This window comes from Lineus longissimus, chromosome 19, assembly GCF_910592395.1.
Source record: "Lineus longissimus chromosome 19, tnLinLong1.2, whole genome shotgun sequence".
Classification (NCBI taxonomy): domain Eukaryota; kingdom Metazoa; phylum Nemertea; class Pilidiophora; order Heteronemertea; family Lineidae; genus Lineus; species Lineus longissimus.
In genome coordinates, this window is record NC_088326.1 from 2403038 (window position 1) to 2425385 (window position 22348).

At 40.7% G+C, this 22348-nt stretch overlaps 2 protein-coding genes across 6 annotated transcripts; one reads left to right on the forward strand and one right to left on the reverse strand.

Annotated features, from left to right (window-relative positions):
- Window positions 1-3081: 3081 nt before the first annotated feature.
- On the reverse strand, window positions 3082-14467 carry LOC135502958 (zinc finger C2HC domain-containing protein 1A-like). Of its 5 annotated transcripts, none has more exons than XM_064796182.1 (12): window positions 14414-14467; window positions 10030-10097; window positions 9672-9806; window positions 9437-9463; window positions 7073-7211; window positions 6647-6795; window positions 6287-6437; window positions 5821-5880; window positions 5505-5578; window positions 4908-5065; window positions 4382-4423; window positions 3083-3602 (listed from the first exon to the last, which is right to left on the reverse strand). In XM_064796182.1, exons 1-12 carry the CDS (start codon window positions 14427-14429, stop codon window positions 3440-3442), a joined length of 1182 nt encoding a protein of 393 aa, XP_064652252.1. In that variant the 5' UTR covers window positions 14430-14467; the 3' UTR covers window positions 3083-3439. The 5 variants fall into 5 exon arrangements, with proteins under 5 accessions (XP_064652255.1, XP_064652252.1, XP_064652253.1 ...); XM_064796183.1 differs by lacking the exon at window positions 14414-14467 and adding an exon at window positions 10362-10475; XM_064796185.1 differs by lacking the exon at window positions 5821-5880 and having other exon boundaries at window positions 3082-3602.
- A 199-nt stretch (window positions 14468-14666) lies between these two features.
- LOC135502919 (myotubularin-related protein 9-like) lies at window positions 14667-20662 on the forward strand. The gene is made up of 13 exons (XM_064796117.1): window positions 14667-14799; window positions 14938-15085; window positions 15260-15419; window positions 15637-15788; window positions 16135-16263; window positions 16433-16589; window positions 17011-17115; window positions 17304-17532; window positions 17930-18153; window positions 18375-18444; window positions 18639-18738; window positions 19063-19187; window positions 19704-20662. Exons 2-13 carry the CDS (start codon window positions 14939-14941, stop codon window positions 19786-19788), a joined length of 1683 nt encoding a protein of 560 aa, XP_064652187.1. The 5' UTR covers window positions 14667-14799; window position 14938; the 3' UTR covers window positions 19789-20662.
- The last annotated feature ends 1686 nt before the right edge of the window (window positions 20663-22348 follow it).

Sequence of the window (22348 nt, forward strand, 5' to 3'; positions counted from 1 at the left end):
CATTATTCTGTTCATTCTATATACATGTACATTCCTTTCCTGCTAAAATCATTGTCAAGCTTGGAGGGTTAGACAATGGGTGATATGAATAAAGACTAGCAAATGCTTTTATCTAAAACTCCATGTACATTTACACTAGGCCTTTCTGTACAAAATTGAAGTAAAAGCATTTGCTGGTCTTTATTCATATCACCCAATGTCTTGATAGATTGAGACAGTAGCAGTTACATGGCCTCGATATTTAGTCTGAGCATTGACATAGTGCATTGGTTGACTCTCCTCTAAGTCAACTCTCTCTGTCTGACTTTCTTGGAGTAGTCCGCATCCCGATGGAGGATGATAAAGATATTGACAACTGAGTCCATTCCAGCATGGATGCCGACGCAGGGGACATCTGATACGACACAGTATCCCGCTGCCATCAGGGCGGAAAATTCAACGTGACTGGAAGTGATTCCTGATCAGGACACAATGAATAAGACACAAATTTAACTTTTTGAATTTATTTCACTTTCTTCGAAGTAAAATGTACACTGTATTTGGTGTTTCTATATGTACATCATGTGAATAGGCAGCTATTAAGCATATAAGGCACAATTTATATACAATTACACGTAACAATAGGACTGAGGCATCATATGTTGGAATGGATGGAGGGAGCATCATTCAGAAATCCAGCCCAGCAGACCGAACAAATGCTTTCAAAAGTAATGCATTATAGAGGTTAGCCTAGTTCACCAAACGAATAACTGCTCTCAGAGACTACTCTAAGAGACTGCTCTCAAGCAATGCATTATAGAGAGACCCATTACCTTTGTTGTTGCTTGGGTCAGTTCTGATTTGAACCCCAATATCCTTGTATAAAATGCCAAATGGGCTGAGTGGATAACCAGAAATCATTGCCACAGAAGGAATGCTGGTGTAAAAATCTCTACATCATATCTGTGGTATCGGAGTCAACCAGTCTCCTTGGACCAAATCTTTTGTACATGTATCACCTATGAATAGGCTAGGCCCCATAAATGGAAAGACCGGTTACTATATAAGAACTATGAGGACATAGTATATCATCATCAAGGACGGTATGGTTGAAATGCACGTGGAAAACTACAACTAAAGTTTCTTAGAAAATATAATATCAAAACTCGCACACAATTTATACACTTTTAAGTATTGGCCAGTTGGTGAAGATTTGGACCATGACTTCTTCAGCCCAATGCACTTTTCCATTAAGTAAGTCTCCTAATCCCTGATATTGACAATAGCGCTAATCGGTTAGATTCAACGACGTTGTTCACCACTGGCCAATTTACAATTCTATAATTACATGGAATAAACCGTTGAGAAAACTCAATATACAATAATTTGTTTTTCTTCTCAGGACGGAGTTACTTTGACATTACTTCAACAAAAAGTTTACATAGTAAAGATGGCGGCTGAGGAATGGATTTTGTCTGGATGGTGTTTATCAATGGCCACAATATAGACTTTTGCTGAAGTACACTAGAACCTCCCTTCATGGACACCTCTGTTGGAAGGACAACCTCTGCATATGAATGAATGAATGAAATTATCTTTTGTATAGTGCCTTTCCCACTGAATACAATGTTCAAAAGCGCTCACACTCCAAAATGCTCGCGGAAGAGGAAAGTTTTCAAGTTTTTTTGGAAGGTGATGGAGTCAGTTTCTTTCCTCAGGTCATCGCCTAGTGAGTTCCACATTGCATAGGGGACACCGGTTTGGACATTTGACAATTTCTATCCAATTGTCTGCAATCAGGACACCCCCATCTAAAGACGGCATTTGTCATCTCCCAAAATGGTTCTACTGTCCCCCAGACAACAGCCTGCTTTGATCAATAATGACACATGAGCATTTTCTTAACGAGTACAAATCATAGGATGAACACGAAGGATTGATGACCTTTGAACACTAGGAGATTCTATGTTGATTCTACAAACTACCATTGACCCAGGGGGGGGGGCATTCTCAATTTTATGTGTACAACATCATAGTACCTTGTGTTTTTGATAGTGGGTGTATACGTAAGACAATCTCAATCCCCCTCCCCCCGAGGCCATTTACTACTGTGTGCATTCTGTAACACTACCCGAGAGAATTTATTTCAACAATCAGTGCTCTATTGCCAAACTCAACATTTTCATGACCCAAATTTAGATTTTTCATGAACAATTGCTCAAATTGAACAACATGGATTGCTATCATATCATTCCTATGACCATTGTTTATTTCCTCAAGAACAACTAAAAGTATATGAGGGAAACCGATAAATAGATTCAGCAGTTTCTATTTGTTTATTTGCATTTTCAGGTTTGAAAAGAAACAAGATTGTCAACATTTTGATATCGTGCAATCACACAGCCTTTTGAGACGAAATGTTTTCTGTTTACCAGTTAATCCGACAAACAGAATTGCCATCAAAAGAGTAGAGGGATTTATTCACAACACATAGTGTCCCCCCTCAACAAAAAAGCCAAACAGGGAGATTGACCGGACTTAAATTTTGATGTTTTCTATCATATTTACAAATGTACAATAGTTAAAATCACATAATGATAGCACAAACATCAACAAATATTTATTGGAACTCGTAAAGCAAATGGTTTTAATGAAGAAAAGTGATCTATTCTTGAACTTCTCACTGTCCAGGGCGGAAAACTATCACAGCTCGTCGCATGAATACTTCAAATATGACCAAATACTTGCTGCAACTTCCGTACAGTTTTGAAGTTTTCCGTCGCCAGAAAATCACGTTTTTTATCACTTGTTTTTGACAAACTCAATGGCACAAAACAATGAGGAAGTCAAGTGGACTTTCGATAAATCTCTGCATGAACTAACAATATCCAAGTCGTACTGTGTGTGGTGAATTTCACTGACTAATTATAAGTCAATATAGACTTATTAACCGTTGAGGACGTTTTTTTATGGCCACCTGATACATCGACTACCGGTATCACCTGAACTACCTACACAAACCCTTCGGACTGAAATCATATTTGTGACCCGCTCTACCAAAACTAGGCGCTTGTCGCATGTGAATTTGACAGGTTGATACGGACTTGTTGTTCATTTCCCTATTGTAGACCTTTTGTGAAATGTGACCAAATCAGTTTGTAATAGATTTCACAAAAGGTCTACAATAGGGAAATGAACGACAAGTCCGTATCAACCTGTCGAGTTCAGATGCGACAAGCGCCTAGTTTTGTTAGAGTGAGTCACATTTTACAGTTCTGATGTCAAAATTCTCCTACGCATCCTTTATTTAGGTTTGTCCGTGGGTACCAATGCCACCTATTGGCACGATAATAAATTACAGTTGAACCTCCCTTAGCCGACACCACTCTAATAATGACAACCTCTCTATTAAGGACACTAGTTTTTTACTGTACATGGTATTTAGATAAACGCATCACAATCAACCAAGTGCCATGCGTTTGATTCCGCATTCCCCACAAAACTTTGCCGTGGCAATCGGGTACTTAGTCCCACACTCATGACAGAATTTCCCAACGGCGTTGCCCTGGCGGCCCGCGCTTGCATTGCTGGTCATACCTCTACCACTGCCAGGTGGAGTGCCCCTGAAATATAAAATGATTTTGTGCAATTAAAGAGACTGCATGGTTTAAGCCATTTTCCTGGCCAGGTGAAAAATGTCTATCAGAAAACCAAGTGGTGTCACCAGTATGAGTCTGGGATCCTGACTCACATGTTTGTTGCTGATATAACTGAACACAAAGTCCAGCAGCACCAGGCTGTATGCATAAACCAAATAAATCATGCAAGGTAGCCAGTTATCCATGTCTTAGCATTGCCTTAAACATAACACCAGAAGCCAGGCTTAGCAGGCTTTTATGAATATGGGCCCTGGGCGTTAGTCACGAGGCCTGAACAGTCCCTTGCCGGATACCACTTTATTTACAATATGTGTCCATCAAGTGTTCTCGAAGAAAGAGACAAAATCAAAAATCAAAATACAGTCAGAAACAAGTGACACAGAGGGTAAATCACAACATTTATTGCCGTTGTTTGGGGTCTGAGAGTGCATAACGTATTGTGCCACTTCCTAAAAGCAGAAAATTACAAAAAGAGCAAACAGCTCAATGTTTTGGTCAACAGAGACATTTAGGGAAATGATAATCTATCCTGTCAATGAGCTTCTACACTAAGTGACATCAGAAAAGGGACAGGACACATCACAGGCTGACACCGTGTTACAGTGCTTGTGACATCAAAGGCTGGTTGGTTGGATGTGGCCATTTCCTAATCGCTGGTTGTTGCGACAAAAATCGTTTGTTTGTGCGGCACTTTAGATGATGGCAAAATGAGCACACATGCACAGAACATAGACACTACTCACCTGTACCTGGAAGGACTCGTCCGCGAGTCAAAATCACTCGGACTGTGGATGGTGGGAAAAGAGCAGGTTAGAGCATGGAGGTGGTTAGATGACAAGGGGTTAAGGGACTGCTAGGAAGGCAAGATTATGTTATTGTTAGCTTTTGATTTTGAACACTAGATGTCACCCATTAACTCATTTCTAAGGACCTCTACGACGACAAGGGGGGGAGCTGGGATTCTTTTCAGTTGAAAGGCCAACATGTTTTAAGTCAGCTGACTGAGAGAGTTGTTAGAGAAAGCTGAAGACAGGTCTAATGCAAGGACTTATCTTATCTATTTCGCAAATCCAGAAATACAGAGACGAGGAAATTGGGCAGTTTTCAGTATCTCATACTTCAAATCTTGTCTCAGAGTTAGATAGTTACAATGGTTGGCATAAAGAGAGGAAATACCACTTTCAAACATGACAAAAATAGTTTCACCAAAATCATAATCCTTGCATAGGACATGCTCTGCCAATGTTACCAAGCAAAGCAGAAGCGTACCTTACAGCCGGTGAGAGATGGGTTAACGATTCCATACTATTGCTATACCTGGACATATTGCTTCGGGCCATTCCCGTGCCGCGTACACTATTTTTCGCATCTTGGTAGGTCTGTGGGTCGCGGCCTGTACGCATCGGTCGTCCCATGCCTTGGTCGCTCTGAAGTAAAATAGAAAAGGTACGTTGCACAGTTTTTTTTCAAGGGGAAATATGTAAGACATCTGTGACATCCGTGACTGCTGAACTAGGATACAATTTGTCAGAATCGAACTGTGTTCTTAGACAGGTGGGCCTACCTCGGCACCTGTGGAATTGATACCAAACCAATGATATGGGTTGTTCTATTCTAAAATACATCAAACTAAACTTAACTAAACTTAACTAAACTTGACCGTTATCAGATTTCGTACCAACCTAAATCACCAAAACCGCTGTGGCGAAAACGAGGCACAGTGCATTTTACACAGAAAATACACTACATTGCAACCAAACTGTTTTAGAATACTACATCACCTTACTAAGTAAATAAGCTGGGCCCAGTGCCTGACTTTACAGATTATGTCAGTTTGTTTGCAGCAGTTTAAGGTGGCTGACTCACCGCTTGTGGCATACTCTCTGATTTTGTCATGTTCCCGTAGCCGCCATTAAAACTGCCACCACTATCTCGCCGAGCTGAAGAAAAAACAGGTATCGACAGTTAAGATAAGTAAAGACACTTTGGAGGTAATAATGTGGTATGGTTTTACGACTCTGTTCTGTAGCAAACCATCATGTGTCCATTGATACACGATGAAATCTCAAATTCGGATGAATAAGTTACAGCATCAAAATCGGCAACTCAAATTGTCCTCCCACGGGTGTTGGCCTAGGCTGGAGCTCGGCGTTTCAGGAAATAATTTGATGTAGCATCGTACCTGAGGAATATGTCGTCCCACTTCTTGCTGACCCACGACTACTAGCAGACTTAGCGGCACCTATCGTTAGCAAAAGGAGCAACAGTGGTCAAATGGTTAATGCCAAACACTCCAACATTCATTGTTTTAACACAGCAACAAGAGAAAAGTTATGTTAAAAGTTAAACAGTAACTACAAACAGAATACTGTTAGCTACAACGTTTTTTGGGGCTATTTATTATTGCAGTTCATGAAATTTTCTAAAAATATTAAAATTTCATAATTCTTTCCCCCAACTATGCATTTATTCCGGTTTTTCAGTTTTGTTTCAATTCATATCATCATGAATTGCAATTATATGTCATATCCGCAAATAACAACCAAAATAAGGTACAAATTTTCAAATCAAAAAGGTTAATACAAGCAAAATCTAATTATATACAGAAACTGTCAGAAAAGTCAAGCAAAACTTTTTTCAAAACATACCTGCTCTCCCTCCACCAGGTGGTGGGCGACTCCCCGTCCCTGGTGAGCCATAATTCATACTCGAGCCATAACCACCACCACCGTATCCACCATAGTCACCGCCGTTCGCCATGTCCGATTCGGTCTTTTGCTTTAAGCGCGGAGCTTTGTACTGAAACATGACAAAAACTGAGTTGTGAAGTTGATTTGTACCATAAATATGTGTAAAACTATCTTAGTGAGTGTGAAAAAAATCCAGATTATAGAATCTCAAAATCCAAATTTTATCTTCACCGACCATGTTATGCTCTTAAAGTCCCGAATTCAAGGTTGGTCATCCTGTAAACCAAGAAATAAATAACGTGCGGCCTAATGTCTTACCACAGTCCTAGCGGCAGCTCGCTGCTTAGCTTGATCTGATATGACTGGTTTACTTGATATGCGACCGTGCTTTTCTTTACAGAACGGTTCATGGCGGCCGTGAGCATTCTCGTTGAAGCGACGCTGGCAATAGCGACATGTTACGTAATCTGAAAATAATCATCATACACTTAAGTTTATGATCTTTGATCTAATTATATTTCCAAAGTTGGATCACTTCCAGTTGCAGCAAATAGAGCTATACAACCAAAGTTTTTCTCAACTTTACTTCGATTTAGTGATAGAGTGGTAACAGGCAGTAGGTCCCTCAGCATCTAGAAATCTGGAAAGGGGCTGCGACACAGTCCAACCCACTTGCCTCATGCGCCATCCCCCAAATCCGCCATGGCCCAGTCTTTAAATTTGATCTGAACCCTCGAACTTTACCTGGATTCAGGGACGGTGCGGGTGGTGGTGGGAGGGGTCCCCCGGCCTTCAAAGCTTGGTCTACGCCACGCGCATTCCTGATGGCTGCGATGAATTCTTGATGTTGTTGACGCCAGTTGTTCTTCGATGCTGGTTGTGGCTGCAATGAAGGAGAAGTGAAGCAACCTGCTCAAGGACTCGAGGAATGTGTGATCAAGACAGACCTAAGTTTTACATCCTGATCTTTCGAAATGGATAGCCTCCTTGCTGTGTCCCTAGCTCCTGATATGAACTTGATACCAGGCCTCTCAATTACATGATTCCTACACCGTATAACGGTGTAGGCCGTACAGGATGTCCCCAAATTAGGCCTTTTTTTTCTTTTTTTTTTAATAATATGACCCCCTGAAGCGTTTTTTGACTCCTAACATAATCAAATCTCATCCAAATGGCCTAATTTTATAGTTTTACCCAAAAAATTATGATTTTTTAAGGTGTATATTGTGATAACAGTCACTAACTTTGATTTATGACGTCGCTGTTCAGGCAAATTGGCGCGATGAAATGTCCCCAAGTTAAGCTAAAAAGCAAAAAAACATGTCCCCAAAATAGGCTAAAAAAATACAGGGTGTAGAGGTCTCCACATAATTGAAAGGCCTGCCAACTCAGCCTGCTTCCTAGTTGATGCAAGTCTAGTTTGCAATTTTTGTCGCTTTGACTTGTGAATTGCAGGTCTCCACGTAATTGAAAGGCCTGGATGCTTGTGACACAGGGTAAGATCCCCTGTTGTTATGCTGTTACACTATGGTTTCCACGGAGCGTGGATGGAAAGCTAGGTCAGCAGGTCCTCATGGTATCTCATTCGTAGTGACCAAAATGGCCAGTAACAAAAGGGTGAAATAATATATGGGAAATGCCATTACATGTACATAAACATGTTATAAAATATAAACATCATGAAAGTACATAATCACTTCATTGCAGAAAACAAATGTGCACTGAACTAATTTGGGGGTGTGTGAAGAATGCAAGGTTTAACAAAAATGATCAGTTGACAATCTAATGTTGAACAGCAGATTGGATGCACCGACCGAACAGCTGAAGGGCCGGCTGCAAGGCAAAACAAGTCAATGTATCGGACTAAGGTTGTTTTGCCTAAACATCAAGAATAAAGAAATTGAAACAAAATAAAATCCCCCTAATTGTCAGAATTCGTTACCCAGTGCTAGATAAGATGCTGTGGAATTGCTTCCACCAACTTGGTCTTTGTCAATTCTTGATAACATGCCCTGCACTGCTACATGCACGGACTTGCCATCAAAGTCATATGCAGAGCTCTTCATAGATTGATGAATTAACTTGAGTCAATACAGCACACATGCTTGAAGCTGAATTCAATAAATACCTTACTCCGCGTTTCAGCATACTACAATTTAAAGAATTGAAAAATGTCTCGATGAAACTTTTTCAACACAATTACATAGCAACCTGAACTTCAGTGCAAACTCTGCACAAGCGACCGAGTCGATTCAGTAACGAGCTCTCGTATTTGAGGATGAGGACTTAGTAGAACTTGAATGTTGTGTGACAAGGAGAAAAACAGTAACGAGCCGCAGTGGTGAAAGTGGATCGACTGGGTCTCTGGTAACCAGTCAACAGGTCCCTGGCTTGATACCCACTGTCGGCATGAGACTCAAGGCAGGTCTCTTTGACTTATATGCCCACCTCCACACAGATGTATGAATGTCGTACCGGGTGATAGGCTCCTCTGCATTCGCAGTGGCGGGACCAAAGCTATGGAATGAGCTGCCAAATAGTGTTCGTGGCCAGAGTACCCTGGGTCGTTTTAAAACTGTACTAAAAACTCATGTTTTTAAGAAATTCTTTTGAATCCTTTGCACGTTTTCTTTAGTAATGACTTTTATTCTATCATGTATTAATGTTATGTGTTATTATAAATTGTAAAGCGCTTAGAAGTTTTAACAACGTTAAGCGCTATAAAAATGTTTTTAATAATAATAATACCAGTCGGATATGCCCAGGTTGTTGTGTTGATAGTGCAGCTCATCTGACATCTCATCAACTTCTACTGAAAGGTTTCAGGATGGGGTTCAAGTATCAAGTTGGATGATAACTCGACTGTTGTTGACATCAGATTATAAATCCGAAACTTTAACTTTGAAAAATATCAGCCCTGCTTTAGAAAATAAAGCACAAAAAAAACAAAATAAAAGAGACGAGGAATGGACTGATTACACTTATGTACCTGGGATGAGGTTGAAAATCACACCACCCTTCGTTTTTCATGTACGTACTTGTATAACAGATCATTTCAAGCCCAGTTTACTATGTGCTTTTTTTACTTTTCACATTTGAAATAGATACCTTATTTCCAGATCTAGGGGCTGCTTCCTAAAATCAAAGAGAATTTACATCAAAATTTCATTGAAAAGGTCTTGGTAGTACACTGACGGGCCTTGTTTTTGATGCAGCGGTCCTTGGTGAACCAAGTGGTCCCTTGTCTTCTAACAAATAAAGACCACTTGATTTCCGTACATCAGGACACCACTGCAGTTGAAAAGCCCTGGATTTAACTAATACGGGATCTTTCTATTCTCACCTTGCCAATCTGTCCGGGACGGATGGTCGCCTTTATTGGGATGTCCGTCCCCGTTGCCCTCTGCTTGCCCGAATCAAACACCTTTCTCTTCTTTGCCTTCAGAGCAGACTTTTTACAAATTGGTTCATGCCGGGACTGAAAAACGGATGTGAAATATATCATTCCTTTTCTCATGTATTGACTTGTTATATGAAGAGAAGTGATTGTTGACAATTTGCCGAGAGCAGACGTTAAACTTGCATTACATTAATGCATCAAACTGCACAGACTGACAGTCTTACATTTATTGCCTTTTCCATTAGAAATTCCATTTCCAATGACACGAAAACAAGTTATGTTATTGTTTACATGCACTAACCAATGAGTCTGGATTGAAGGACCGGCCACAGATTGGGCACGGTGTCAGACCCCCACTGCCATAACCCTCTGAAAAAAAGAATAACAAGCTTAAATGTAACTACAGGACTAAACAAGGTTAGTTGGAAATTAAGTCAGATTTCGAGGAGACTGATCCCATCAAACAAACAGTTGGTTACCCTGTACACCAACATCAGCACTGACACTGAAAGTGTTTTGAGGAAGGTCTTGAGGGTTAGTCCAGGGTTTTGACTGGTCCGTCATACTAGCTTTCTACTACAACAGACTTGTATCGGAAAGAAACCAAAGAGAATCTTTGCAAATAGTCCCCACCTTCTTCATACTCCATTTTAATCGTGATAGTTGTTTTGATTTTAAAAAGATGTCTGTCCCAATGCCCTATTTCAACTGATCAATAATGTCAAGGGTATAGTTTTATACTAGCATTCACTAGCTCCACCAGACGCATATGGTAAACATTCAGCAATATCTCCATAAGGGATGACCTTTACGTCTAATGATATTTTTGACCACACAAAAACATCGCAGGCTAGGTGTGGTGGATATCCTCAAAACACATTTTTGATATTCATTCATTGGGTAGTTCTGCTTCAATGCATGGACAAATACAGAATTATCACAAAGGAAAGAACATTCTACAAATTCTTAGGCTATTATTCTTGTAGCTGATCTATCGAAACGGGGATTGTGCCACAGATTTATAGGGATATTAAAGAGTTCAATTATCCATTGAGTGGGATAAAAGGTTCCATAAGGTGGCCTGATAGAGAGATAATATTGATAAAACTGATCCATTGGATTGTTGGTAGTTTTTGGATCTATGTACATGTACATGAACTGTAGAAAATGTCAATGTACGACCTTTTCAAGTACAAGATTTCTGAAAGTTTAGATATTTTAATGATTCTTAATGCTTTTTTACCCTCAAAAGTACTTGCATGCATCTTGCACACTGAATAAAAGATGGGAACCAATGCCAAATGGCCTAAGTCAGACATGATTTCTAGATCTATTTGTAACAAATAAATAATAAATCATGGATCAATGGCACTACTCAATTCTCGTGGACATCATTTTGACCATGGAGTGAGTGTGAAAAACATGGAAGAAAACACCATGTATCCTACACCTTAAATTTGCCAAGTTTTTTTTCTGATTGCCAAGGACACGTGATGTATTAGTATTAGCAAGAATCAATAAAGACTAGGCCTAGTGTTTATGAATTCTCGGTAATAGTATGGTCCATCGTCATCGGGTCATGTTCATTAACCATTTCACTATCAGTTAACAGTATCAGTATTCTGGTCCGACGTGCAATAACAAATTAACATACACCATGCCGATAGGCGATATGGTACACCGAAATACCTATCTGATGACATCATGACGCAATGTAGGCCTATACTGGGGGGTGATGCATAGAATACGATTATGATCAGGTCAGGATGGATATACTGGCCTACTGAAAATACCAAGGACATTCCATTGCATCCAGCAATTGGCAGCAATGGCAAAGCATCGACTGTACATACTACATGGTCTCTGCCGTCTGGCTATACTTTGGTGTGTCACTGTCTGCCGCATCCTATCACCTAGGTCTAGGGCTAAGCCATGCTGGGCAGTCATACAAATTACAGTACTACAAGATAGATAGAGCCTATGATTATCGCATAAACAAAGCAGAGGCATTCCATATGAAATCAACCTATTTAAGAAAATCTTCCCAGGTCATAGTCTCAGAATTGGCTAATTTTTACATATTTTGTAGGTTATAGGGCCAATATGAAAAGTCCAAAATATTTTTGTCATATTCCTGACGGTTAGCCCCCCAGGAGGGTCCAAAAAAGGGGGTGTGGCACCTTTTGGGGGGCGGCCGCCTATTTCCTAGCCATCTTTAAATGGCTATATCTCAGAAAGTATTAGAGATACCCTTTTGATTCTTTCAGGGTGTTTTCTTCTTGGCCCAAGGACTGCTTTAATCTCATTAATTATATACTGAGACCTTTAGGATGAAAATTTATGGGGTTTCAATATTAGGTGATTTTTGACCAAAATTGCGTTTTTGGGGGGCTCTACCACCCACACTATAACAGGGTGGGGACAAATGAATGGTTGTTTTGGAAGTATCCTGTAATGACATTGTCTTGGTGTAAAAGAAACATCCTGAAAGATTCAGAAGTTTCTGAAAAGTGGTCCTGAAGTTGGTCCCACCCCCAAAATGCCACATTTTGAGGGTCCAAAATGGCCAGGTAGGAATGGGTTAATGATGAAAAAAGTAATTTTCCTCAAGAGACCTTGGTACCCTCTACTTGTGAGTAAAAAATCTTTTTCAAACCAGCACTCCTTCTAGGGGAAATAAATAGTTTCCCTAGTCAAGACTGGTATGCCACTCGTCCCTATATAACATGTACATTAATGTACATAAATGTACATAAAATTTTTTTTCCATATAATACTTTATTTATAACAGTAGGAACAACAGCTACAGTATTTGAATAGCCCTGGAAACACTGGATTGTCCTTAGCATTCTTCTAAGAACCATAGAACAATAAGTCCCATCTAATTTACTACAGTTTGGTCTACATGTAGATCACAAAAGTCAGTGCATGAACCGCTGATAGCCTGCTTTTATTCTTGTTTCATCAGCTGAGGAAATGAAATAACTGCGTCCTAGACCACAAGTTGTTAGGGCATCGATTATGGCCAGGATGTGCTCTAACGGTACCCAGCAAACATCTTTTTATTTTTTTCATCATTAACCCATTCCTACCTGGCCATTTTGGACCCTCAAAATGAAAATATTTGGACCCTCAAAATGGGGCATGGTGGATTGGGAACATCTCCGACTGCTCTGAGGAACATAGTGATATACAAGTGTCATTCATGCATCCTCAAAGTCAAGCTTCAAATATCATATGGCCAACTCCAAAATATGTTTGCTGGGTACCGTTAGAGCACATCCTGGCCATAATTGATGCCCCAACAACTTGTGGTCTAGGACGCAGTTATTTCATTTCCTCAGCTGATGAAACAAGAATAAAAGCAGGCTATCAGCGGTTCATGCACTGACTTTTGTGATCTACATGTGGACCAAACTGTAGTAAATTAGATGGGACTTATTGTTCTATGGTTCTTAGAAGAATGCTAAGGACAATCCAGTGTTTCCAGGGCTATTCAAATACTGTAGCTGTTGTTCCTACTGTTATAAATAAAGTATTATATGGAAAAAAATTTTTATGTACATTTATGTACATTAATGTACATGTTATATAGGGACGAGTGGCATACCAGTCTTGACTAGGGAAACTATTTATTTCCCCTAGAAGGAGTGCTGGTTTGAAAAAGATTTTTTACTCACAAGTAGAGGGTACCAAGGTCTCTTGAGGAAAATTATTTTTTTCATCATTAACCCATTCCTACCTGGCCATTTTGGACCCTCAAAATGTGGCATTTTGGGGGTGGGACCAACTTCAGAACCACTTTTCAGAAACTTCTGAATCTTTCAGGATGTTTCTTTTACACCAAGACAATGTCATTACAGGATACTTCCAAAACAACCATTCATTTGTCCCCACCCTGTTATAGTGTGGGTGGTAGAGCCCCCCAAAAACGCAATTTTGGTCAAAAATCACCTAATATTGAAACCCCATAAATTTTCATTTTAAAGGTCTCAGTATATAATTAATGGGTTTAAAGCAGTCCTTGGGCCAAGAAGAAAACACCCTGAAAGAATCAAAAGGGTATCTCTAATACTTTCTGAGATATAGCCATTCAAAGATGGCTAGGAAATAGGCGGCCGCCCCCCAAAAGGTGCCACGCCCCCTTTTTTGGACCCTCCTGGGGGGCTAACCGTCAGGAATATGACAAAAATATTTTGGACTTTTCATATTGGCCCCATAACCTACAAAATATGTAAAAATTAGCCAATTCTAAGACTATGACCTGGGAACCACTTGTTGATTTCATATGGAATGCCTCAGCATGTGACGGTAGGCCTATGGGCATTATCTATTGTTGATTGATGATGTGCTATGAATTAATGATGAATGGAGTCAGACATGAGCTGTGAAACTGACTTCAGTGTCATTACAAATACAAGTCAATACTGTCATAGGTACTGCACTGAGTCTGAGTCCGAGACGTGAGAGTGACAGGTCAGACAGCACAGATGATGAGGTGAATGAAGAATGTCAAAATGAAAATTAGGCCATGATTTTATGGTCCAAAACAGATATCAATTATTCAATAAACTCCGCAGAATGTAGCATAAATGTCTAGTACTTTCAGCGTCGTCGCTGAAATGAAGAAACTTTGATCAATAAAGGAGTGGAAAGTGAAATCTGAGGACAAACATTTTACAAACCTTCAAAGTCGGCCATCTTGTTTTCACTAGCAACCTTGGCAGGCAGACAACAAATTCCACAATTCTAATTGGCCAAAAAATGTAAATTTTATGAAAAGTTACTGAAATTTTTTGAATAGGCTATCAAAAACGTATAAATTAAACCAATTGTTTTCGCACAACTTCTGGAAACTATCATATGGTCAGCAATAGGGCTAATTATTTTTATCTATTGACTTTGACTTGTGGTGCGGACTCAGTCAACAGGTGTCCCTACTTCCGGTTTAAGATAAAATTTCTGCTCTGTCAAAATATTGACATATTCACTCTTTCTGCTCAGAAGATCATGATTCTTTCGACAATTGTTGAATTCTAAGTTTAATCCTAACCTGTTCTTTCATATAGAAGTAAGTTTAATGTGAGAAAATCCCTTTTGATGTGCTAGATACTGCTTCCGTCGTCCGCCTCCTCCGCTAATTCTGGCCCTGCAGTTTCCTCCTACTGAGGCTACTCTACTGTAAATCAATAACTTTTTATATTTTCAGGATGGAATTTGCAGAGTTCATCAAAACACCTATGGTGGATAAAGTTGTGCTGAGACGCCCGTACACAGAACCATTGGAGGGCACGCTGTGCATCACAGGACATCATCTGATCATATCCTCTCGAGGAGAAACACAGGAGGAAGTCTGGGTAGGCCTATGTCAGTTGCGACGTCTCTGCAAAAGCCTAGCCCCAGACGACCAGAGGCCTCTAAGTTATTTCATCATCAATCAAAACAAGGCTTGGGACCTTTTTGGGGGAAATGGCAGTGATGTATTAACTCGCTCAACAAGTGAACTTCCAATGTAACTTTAATTTTTTCAGCTCCTCCATAAGAACGTCGACAATGTTGAGAAAAAGCTTGCGGGGTCGAGCGGGACATTGACTTTGAAATGTAAAGATTTCCAGCTGATGTTGCTTGAGATACCAACAGTGGATGATTGTTTGAATGTTGCCAGTAGCGTCGAACAGCTGTCTCATATAGGTAGGCGACTTTAGAAAATTTGAAGAAAATAGACTCAAAATTTTGTAGAAATCTGTCATTTAAGATGGCATCATTGGCACGGAAAACTATTTCTTTTGACCTTGATGCGAAAAGCTTCTTCTATTAAAAGGCCATTCAATTCAAATGTTGAAATCAGCTTTTAAAAGAATGGGGATTGGCACTCAAAGACTTACAGAAAAAAATTTCTGATTTTCAGACAACATCAATTTGGCGTACCCGTTCTTCTTCCGACCGATGTTTGACATCATCGAGGACGGATGGCAGGCGTATACCGCTGATTCCGAATTTTCCCGCCTCATCAACACCTCAGACGACTGGAGGATCTGTCACCGGAACAAGAATTTTGAGGTGGATGTTCGAACTACATTTAGATTCAAAAATTTTCTTGTCAAAAAAGAATGAGTTAAGGTTACTTACTCTGAGATAAACGGTCGTTCCTGTTAATATGAATTTGCAAGACCTGAGGTGGGAATTTTAGATTACATTTCTACGAAAAAAGTATTTTAAAGACCTCTGCGATGCGATTTCAAAGACATTTTCCACTGTGTGTGCCCAGCCTTAGAACAGAAAGAAAAAAGTAAGGGGCTTTGATTTTTTTGGTTCTATGTCTTCAAAAATATTCACCATGTCCATTGCAATTTAGTTGTTTTTGAAAATCTTGACTGAATGATGTACAAATGTTGTCCATTTCCAGCTTTGCCCTTCTTACCCGAGAGCTCTGGTGGTCCCGAAAAGTATCGACGATGAGACGTTGATACGCGTGGCACAGTTCCGATACCTTGGACGCTTCCCGGTGTTGAGTTATTATCATAAGGAAAATACAGTAAGAAGTAGAGAAAATGGACTCGCAACCTCCTGAAAATTTCAAATCAAGAAGAAGAAAAAGAAATACTCTGAAAAAATATAAAAATATGACAGTTATTTTAACAATCCGTCTATATTTTAGTAAACAATGGATCATTATCCAAATCTGTTCATCCTTTTCTTTGTAGATGGTGATCTTGCGTAGTAGCCAACCCCTCACCGGCCCGAACTCCCGCAGATGTAAGGAAGACGAGAAGCTCGTAAATGCCACGCTCGGTATCGGGAAGCGAGGTTATATCATCGATACCAGAAATGCGGGACTGGCAAAAATGGCGCAGGCTAAAGGTATGGTTATATTTACTCGCCATAACACTGGCTCTTCAGTCCTTCGAAATTAATAGTCTTAAAACTGAGGTTCCTAGTGTTTGGTGTCTGTCCAAGGGCAAGCAAAAGACCCCACTAAGTAGCTTGCCACCGACTAGAGCCCTGGGTGAAGACAAAAGTCACCTGCCCAATAAACCTAAATTGGTGCCTTGCCACTGTGGCACACCTCACCTTGGAGGAGGAGGACTCCCTGGAGAATACCAAATGGAGAGCAAATGCAGAAGAAAAAGCTTCCAAATTCTTGTTGGTTTTGAATAAGAGTTTGCATTTGGTCTCCGACAAAAGTTCTAATCCTAGTTTGTTTCCTTTCTTATGATGTGATCAATTCAATTCTTAAAATTGCATGTAATTCATAATCAACAACTTAATTTTCGTTTGGCAGGAGGAGGTGTTGAGCCAGAGCATCACTACCCCCAGTGGAGGCGGATCCACCAGTCTATAGAAAGATACCATGTGCAACATGAATCTCTAATCAAAATGATGGAAGGTATGGAAAATGTGGCCACAGAGCCTAAAATTCTGTGCTTATTCGTGCTATTTTGTAACATCCCATCACCCTGCCCCTGGGCCGCACTTCCCAGCTGTCGTTCCACATAAGCCTGCTGTTGTTGCACCCAAGAGTGGCCAGGTGGTGTGGTCACAAATTCAATTTTAGTCTTGTACTTATTTTTGCAGCATGTAGCGACACAAATGCTAGTATGGACAAATGGCTGTCTAAGATCGAATCAAGTGGTTGGTTCGGGACCATCAAGGACATCTTAACGTGTGGCTGCGTCGTCGCTCAATGCATCGACAAGGAGGCTGCTTCTGTCCTGGTTCATGGATCCGAGGGGCTTGATACCACGTTACAAGTCACCTCACTGGCTCAGGTGATATTGGATCCGGACTGCAGGACAGTTAGAGGGTACGTATGTCATCATCATCATCATCATAATCATCATCATCATCATCATCATCATCATCATCATCATCATCATTACCGGCAGTGTTAACCATTAGGATCTGAGTGAGGCTCTTGTCAAAACTGACATAAAAAGATTCTTGGCCGAGGAGGTTCATGGATCCGAGGGGCTTGATACCACGTTACAAGTCACATCACTGGCTCAGGTGATATTGGATCCGGACTGCAGGACAGTTAGAGGGTGGGTATGCCATCATCATCATCATCATTACCGGCAGTGTTAACCATCAGGATCTGAGTGAGGCTCTTGTCAAAAGTGACATAGAAAGATTCTGGGCCGAGGAGTAAGTCTTTGGGTATGCATGCAGTGATCTTTCAATTCCCTGCATTGCATTTTCAGGTTTGAAGCTTTAATCGAGAGAGAGTGGGTCCAGGCGGGCCACCCATTCGCGGACAGGTGCTCCAAGTCTGCATACGCCGTCACCAAGACTCGGAACGAATCCCCGGTGTTTATGATCTTCTTAGATTGCGTCTGGCAGATCTGGCAACAGTTTCCGTGTTCCTTTGAATTCAATCAACAATTCCTGGTCACGTTGTTCCAGCATGCATACGCTTCACAATTCGGTAAGATTTGTACCTACTCACTTTGCCTGACTAAGATAGAAGGGGAGACTGCAAAGACCCAGTGACCAGCATCGCGTGCATTTTGAAAAAAAGTTTTGTTTTCACTTTATACCATGTGTGCTCATGTGATCAGAGGGCAACTGTCTTCGACAGCATAGGTTCCCTCTGGAGTCTCCGGTTTCCTTCTACTTTTACAAATCACCCAATATTGTCTTTTCTAGGAACTTTCATGTGCAATAATGAGTTCGAGAGACAGAAGCATGATCTACCGAACAAAACAGTTTCTTTATGGTGAGCCACGTCTTTTACTAATTCCTGACAACTTTCATCTCTATGAGCACCAGCAAGGGGACAAATTGGTGTGTCAGCCAGGGCGACGAAAGGGGGTGTCAGCCAGCTGGACAAAAGGGCTATTTCTTGTAAGGTCATCTCTGTAGTGGCTGACCCCCGGCTGTTAGTTTTATTTCTAATTTGTTTGTTTGCAGGTCGTATATAAACCGACCAGAAGTTCTTCAGACTTATATGAATTCCCTGTACGAGCCTAATATGGCTGTCATATGGCCATCAGTAGCACCCCAAAGTCTGGTAAGTGAGCAATGCTTTCCCGGAGTGTTCCAGAAAGTTCTCTTAGCATGAGGGGTTGGTACTTTAGGGGTCCAACCTACACATCAAAAGTTTAGAATTTGTGCGCTAAAATTAATTAAAAAAATTAACTTCCCGTTCAAGCCTTGTTCCATTTACTCCTGAGTGGAAAGAAGCAAGTGGGGTTAAGTGCCTTGCCAAAGGACACAGTGCTGATCCGTGCAAGTGTCAAAACTACAGCCGCCTGGTTCTAACCACTCTGCCCCTGATCCCCCCTCAAAAATATTGACGATTGACAGTACAATATTCCCACTCTTTTTGTTGCAGTTATTATGGCCGCTGTATCAGCGTAACCTGTTGGACCAACGGCCACAAGAAGAGGCTTGGGAGGAGATCATTAAGATCAAGGAGCGTGACCAGGAGTTGAAGTCACGCGTTGTAAGATTACGAAGGTAGGAGACCTCCGTATGAATGAATGAATGAAATTAACTTTTATATAGCGCCTTTCCCACTGCATACAATGTTCAAAAGCGCTCATCACACTCCAAAATGTTCTTGGAATAGGACAGTTTTCAAGTTCTTTTTGAAAGTGTTCGAGTCAATTTCTTTCCTCAAGTCATGAGCTGGCGCGTTCCACATTCGAGGGGCATGCACTGAGAATGCCCTTGCCCCAAATGTTACTAGCCTGAATGGACGCTCAATGAGAAGATGCTGTGTCTCAGAACGGAGTGATCGGGTGGTAGTGTACGGGCAAATGAGTTCGTTGATGTAGAGAGGCACCAGGCTGTTCACGTAGGGTGGTAAAAATAGATTTGTGTACTTAGAATCGATTTTGACTCCAGACACAAGGGGGTACATCTTCTTAGAAAAACAAGGAGTTTTCAGACTGATCCTTTAATTCTTCTCTAATTTGGCTGATCCTTTAATTCCTTTCTTATTTGACTGATCCTTTAATTCTTTTCTTTCAGGACGCTTGCTGCGCTAGAAAAGGAAGCCATCGACACTGGACTTATTGCACACGCAGCACAACTTCCACCGAGTACACAGTCTTGAAGATGGGGGCACGACACATTCCTGGTTGTGAATTAGAGAGAACTAAATGTGCTGTTGTTTAGTCAAAGTGTTCAGCTAGACAAACGAATCCAAATACATGTGTTACGTGTTAGAGAACAGAAGGAGAGCATTTCATTGCGGAAAAATTCTGCATTTCGACATCGCGAGACGCACTCTCAGTTTAAGTCCGAGTGGGAATGTGTGTCAGGAGAGTGCACAACCACTGTAATGATACATGTACGTACAGTAGAATCTCTCCAACAGGACACCTCTCTGTTAAGGACACCCTTTCTATCAAGGAGACCGGTTTTGTTCCCAAACCTGTCATTTTCATTCAACTTGACCTCTTTAATCAGGACGTCTCCCTATCAATGACACCAATAGTCAGTCCCAAGGATTTCCTAAGGAGGTTTTACTATACTTGACGACACTGCCTGTGTATATTTGTAAATTCTGAACAAATCTTCATGTTGTATATAGCGAAAGATGTACTTAAGTGATTATATGTGTAATATATAGAAAATGTACATGTATTGATGTGATCAGATTCTATTGTTGCCAACCTCTTTAAGGGATGGAAGGACTCTGGTTAGTCCAATTGTGAAAAACTGGAACAATCTTGAAAACCAAATAGGCTGTAAGCCATCAGACTAAATTACGTCACTGGATGTTCCATGAATGTCTCATATTTCAGAGAGTCTTAATTGTGATGATAATCGAATACACTATGTTTGTTTGGTGCATCAGTCAAAAATGTCAGTCTCTTTGTAAAGTCTTTGGAAAGATGCAGCCAAACTTTGGACCTTTATCATGTTTTTGGTTCCAGTTTTGAATATTGCTTATGACAAAGAAAGACTAGAAAATAAATGTCAATATGAAAGTTGTTGTCCTTGTCACATTCAGTGAGGCCAAGGACATAGGCACATTCAGTATTCAAGTGAGCAGTCCAAGCAGTATTACATGGTATAATGTTCAAAACTGCCCCTCCACAATTCTTGCCTGATCCATTCCCTTGTGAGCATGTTGTGTTGTTACCATTGTCTCCATGCATTGCAAGTTCCCTGTACAACCAAGGGAAACATCCAATAAGCCATACAAAGGTTCATTTTGTGTGGTGCATCACAAGGTCACATGCAAATATGGAGGGAGGAAAAAAGACGCACAGGTGAACAGTCAATGGATATACAGCCCTTACTGGTCCCTCCCCCAATGGTTCCTTTCTCCTTTGGTGTTCTGTGCCAAGGCCCATCAAAAGCCACAGACCAAGTGGAATGTGATCGAGACGAAGTCTGATGTGAAGACACCGGTCCTCAATCTGGCACAACCTTGGAGTTACTTGTCCCAATTGCCAATTCCCTTGAGGAGCTTGGACTGGGTTGGTCTTTTCTGAGAAGAAATTGAAGTTCAAGACCACAATAGATCATCAAGTTGAAGAAACTGGTTGTGGGTAACAGTAGACACTCCAGGCTGCTCTGTTTTGGCAGTTGCACCAGTAAGAGGCATCCTCTTGCAAACAGGGCCTACAACATGACTCCTCCTTATGCATGTTTGTTTCTCCATGAGGGAGTAAGTATGTATTGAGTGAAATGTGACCCGTCACAGCAAAACCAGGGCTTGTCGCACAGAAGATGAGCCTAAATGTCACCAGGAGATAATAGAAAAACATTGATGTGCTCATATTTCACAAAAGGCAGACAATAGATAAATGAATAAACAGTTCGTATCAACCTGCCAAGCTCAGAGTGACAAGCGCCTGGTTTGCTGTGACGGGTCACAAATGCCCGATATTGTCAGGGTGTAGTTAAGGGCACAGATGCACACCACATACCATTCACACAAGATGTCAAGCGCACCATCAAAAACAGACAACATAAGTCATTGTTAATGAAACAAAACTTTATTGACAATTAGAAAGAACACATATGGTGTCATTAACGGACGACCATCAAACAAAACCTCATATTTACACGACAGAAATATCTAATGGCTACATTATACAATGTACAAAGTCAAATGCAATATTGTTAAGGTATTTCTACCAATGCCTATTTGAATTGGAAACACGTCTGCACAGCAATTTTAGAGGCCAAGTGCCTCTGTGGTTTGTGACGTAATCATATACAATGAAATGACTTGGATAATATATTTTTTCTCATACTCAGAGTAGAGTAACTCTGTTCTATACATGTACACTCAGTGCAGAGTACATCTGCTCTATACATGTACACTCAGTGCAGAGTAACTCTGGTCTATACATGTACACTCAGTGCAGAGTACATCTGCTCTATACATGTACACTCAGTGCAGAGTAACTCTGGTCTATACATGTACACTCAGTGCAGAGTACATCTGCTCTATACATGTACACAAATGCAAGTACAAGAACAAAAAATTCAAAAGGACTAAGGACTGTGCCTTTCAGTGAAACAGCAACCATACAGGTTTACCTCAGTTTTCTTATTGTGCTCCAAAGGTTGTTCAATTTTTATGATACACTCAATAGTATGTCACAATACAATTACAAACATATGTATTCAATGAAGAGAATTTAACCAGAGTA